This window comes from Asparagus officinalis, chromosome 4, assembly GCF_001876935.1.
Source record: "Asparagus officinalis chromosome 4, Aspof.V1, whole genome shotgun sequence".
NCBI lineage: Eukaryota > Viridiplantae > Streptophyta > Magnoliopsida > Asparagales > Asparagaceae > Asparagus > Asparagus officinalis.
In genome coordinates, this window is record NC_033797.1 from 29,698,944 (window position 1) to 29,701,854 (window position 2,911).

Genomic DNA, 2,911 nt, shown 5'->3' on the forward strand with positions numbered 1-2,911 from the left:
AATACATTTAAATACTGAACATGTCTTTGAAATAACTCCATGTTGTGAGTATTGATAGTTTTTGTCTAAAGAGCTTGCAAGTAGTGTTCTTTTGTGCTTGTATAAAAAAATTTATTAGTTATGTGTTAGGATATGTCTTGTATTAGATAAACGGGTTATTCGGGTTATATGGGTCGGGTCGGGTAACCCTTTTATTAAACGGGTCGGATCACATTGACCCATTTATTAAACGGGTCGGGTCGGGTCACACTTATACGGGTCGGGTCAAATTTTATATGGGTCGGGTCGGGTCGGGTCGACCCGTTTGCCACCCCTACCAATACCCAATGTAGAAAAAAAATAAAAATTAAAGTGGAGGGGTCCGTTGTTCTGGTTATAGTACAAAAACAAACAAACAAAAAGAAAAAGAAAAAAAAAACTACTCCTATAATACATATATTATGTAAATTTAAAAATCCATCAGAACAATCGATCACACATTCCCCTATCATACATAAAGTAAAAAAAAAATCGAATGACGAAAAGTAAGTAGACATCAAAAGATAATGTACCGTAGAAAAGGAAAGGCAAAGGAATTGAAGAAAGCGATCAAAGAAAAATATACCTTTTGTTAGTAGATCACACCACGAAGGATAACATCATGTGGCTTTATACAAATCTCAACCGGCCATTTCCAATCCAACGGCGACATATATTAAACCAAAACCCAAACCTAAAAAAAAAATCAAAAATCAAAAATCAAAATCCCCCAAAATCCCAATTCCAATTCCTCAGAAACCTAAACCCCGATCCAAACACATCTCCATCTCAAATCTCCACACGTAATTCAACCCCACCAACAACTCCGCCCACCCCGGCCTCACCTTCTCCCTGTTCGGCCAAGTACAAGCGTCTGCAACAAAGCACATTGCCGCTGGGCCACCGCCGCGCACACTCCGCCTCTCAAAGTCTCGCCTCCCCTGCCCACCTAATCTATTATGGGGCAACGCGCCCAATCCCTTCAACCAAATCCGGCCCAATGGCCAGCCCTCCACTCCAGCCCAAACCCTCATCCCCCGTCGCTCCCACCACAACCACCTCTCAGTCTGCTCCTCAATAACCCCTCACACTCTTCGCAGCCATCGAGTACAGATCGTCCCTCGCATCGCGGCCCACCGCTCTCGGCGTTCGAATTCATCTTCGTCATCACATGCATGCACGTTCGCGTACTGCGTCGCGAGCGCTGCTGCTCCTAGGGTTGACTCCGGCGGAGTGATCATCGATGAACTCAGCTCGAAAAGATCGCACCTGGGGCTCGAGCTCGACAAAGAGCCGACTTTTAGGGGCGAATCGGGATGGACAGCCGCTGACACCGACGGCGAGCGAGGGATTGCGGTCGTAGTGTCAATGCCGAACACGTGCTTGATTCGCGCAAGAATCGTGAAGATCGATCGGGACAGAAGCGAGATCGCTCCGTCGAATGTGGATCCCCAAAGCGAGCTCTGTCGCAGGTACTTGACTTCCTGTCTCTTCCAGAAGATTTTCTGCTGGACGTCGGCGACCGCCGTCATCTTGTTCGGTTTGCTCTGGACGATCATTTTCTTCAACCCGTGCTCGGAGTCGGCTAATTCGTCCATCTCTTTATAAAGCGCCGCTGTTGCTGCTATCAGTCGATCCATTTTCTTGACTCTGGAGTCCATCTCCTTTGCGCTCATCGCCCACCGACTCGGATCCGCGCCCGAGTCCGCGTAGCTCTTGAACCTCTGGTCGAACCTGCGGAGCTCCTGATCGGCGCATTGCTTGCTCAGATGAGACGTGGAGGCGGCGACGAGGCGGAGGGCCTCGGCGAGCTCGGCGAAGGCCAGCCCCAGGAGAAGCCCGTCATCGTCGGAGACGACCTTGCGAACTCCTTCGAGAGCGATGGTCTCGTGGCGGAGGCGAGAAATTTGGGAGTCGGAGAGGGATCGCCAGAGATGGACGAGCTTGGACATGAGGCTGGCGATCTCGAAGGCGAGGATGCCGACGGTGGAGGACCTCTTGGTGAGGATCACTGATGAGGTCTCTTGGGTCATCGAAGAGCGGATGGCGGACTTGACTCGAGTGAGCCATATCACTGATGAGGTCTCTTGGGTCATCGAAGAGCGGATGGCGGACTTGACTCGAGTGAGCCATGTCTCTAAAGCCATGGAAGAGGGAAGGAGACTGTAAAGATTTGGGAAGTCTAGCTGGTGTGTGTTGTTAGCACTTTAGGCGTGAGGAGAGGAAAAGGGGAAAGAGGGGGAGCGGGGAGGTTAATGATTGGAGATGGAGGTGAAGGGATAAGGAGGGGAGACTAAATAATTGGGAAGAGGATGGGGGTGAGCTCGTGGGGTGCTGATTTTGTACCGGGAGGGGAGAGATATGTAGGTGAATGTGAGACGCATGATGTGTATATATGGCATTTATACATGGAAAGATGAGGGGGGGCACAGGGAGATGATGGTGTTTGGATCTGTAGCTTTTGTTTTTAGGCCACATTTCCACCCAAAAGTTGTGGGATAAATTTCGTATATGGGATTAGGGATATCGCCGTAGACAAGCGGAAGCCATTTACTACGATACACACGCATCAGGCAACTAAAATGTAACTGGTCGCAACTGTTGCTCTCCTTTTGCTAGTGTCTGTATGCATATATATATTAGGGGTTTCCCCCCTAAAAATCACATTAAAAATATGGTAATTATATGAAAACAACTTTTTAATTTTAAATTATACATAAATCATCTTTAAAGAGAGTTTTTATTGCAATCAATCATCATCTTTAAAATCTACACTCAAGGCACATGAATCACTTTATTAATAATGCTTGATCTTGTGTTACCATACAAGTCACGTTGCTTGAACGTGAAAATTTTAAGCTTATTTTTTATTCTTTTTAGTGGAAATTTGACT

At 47.3% G+C, this 2,911-nt stretch overlaps 1 protein-coding gene across 1 annotated transcript; it reads right to left on the reverse strand.

Annotated features, from left to right (window-relative positions):
* On the reverse strand, positions 589-2,569 carry LOC109838426. Its single transcript, XM_020406874.1, has 3 exons — positions 2,110-2,569; positions 1,105-2,046; positions 589-870 (listed from the first exon to the last, which is right to left on the reverse strand). The coding sequence occupies exons 1-3, from the start codon at positions 2,163-2,165 to the stop codon at positions 771-773; spliced, it is 1,098 nt and encodes a 365-aa protein (XP_020262463.1). The 5' UTR covers positions 2,166-2,569; the 3' UTR covers positions 589-770.

What these genes read in the sequence shown, in the direction of transcription:
- LOC109838426 (XM_020406874.1), bottom strand. Translation starts at nt 2,165, where the DNA reads ATGGCTTTAGAGACATGGCTCACTCGAGTCAAGTCCGCCATCCGCTCT. An exon ending in GCCATCCGCTCTTCGATGAC is followed by an intron (nt 2,047 to 2,109) that starts CCAAGAGACCTC and finishes CTCTTCGATGAC; the next exon opens with CCAAGAGACCTCATCAGTGA. An exon ending in CGATGGCTGCGAAGAGTGTG is followed by an intron (nt 871 to 1,104) that starts AGGGGTTATTGA and finishes TTGGCCGAACAG; the next exon opens with GGAGAAGGTGAGGCCGGGGT.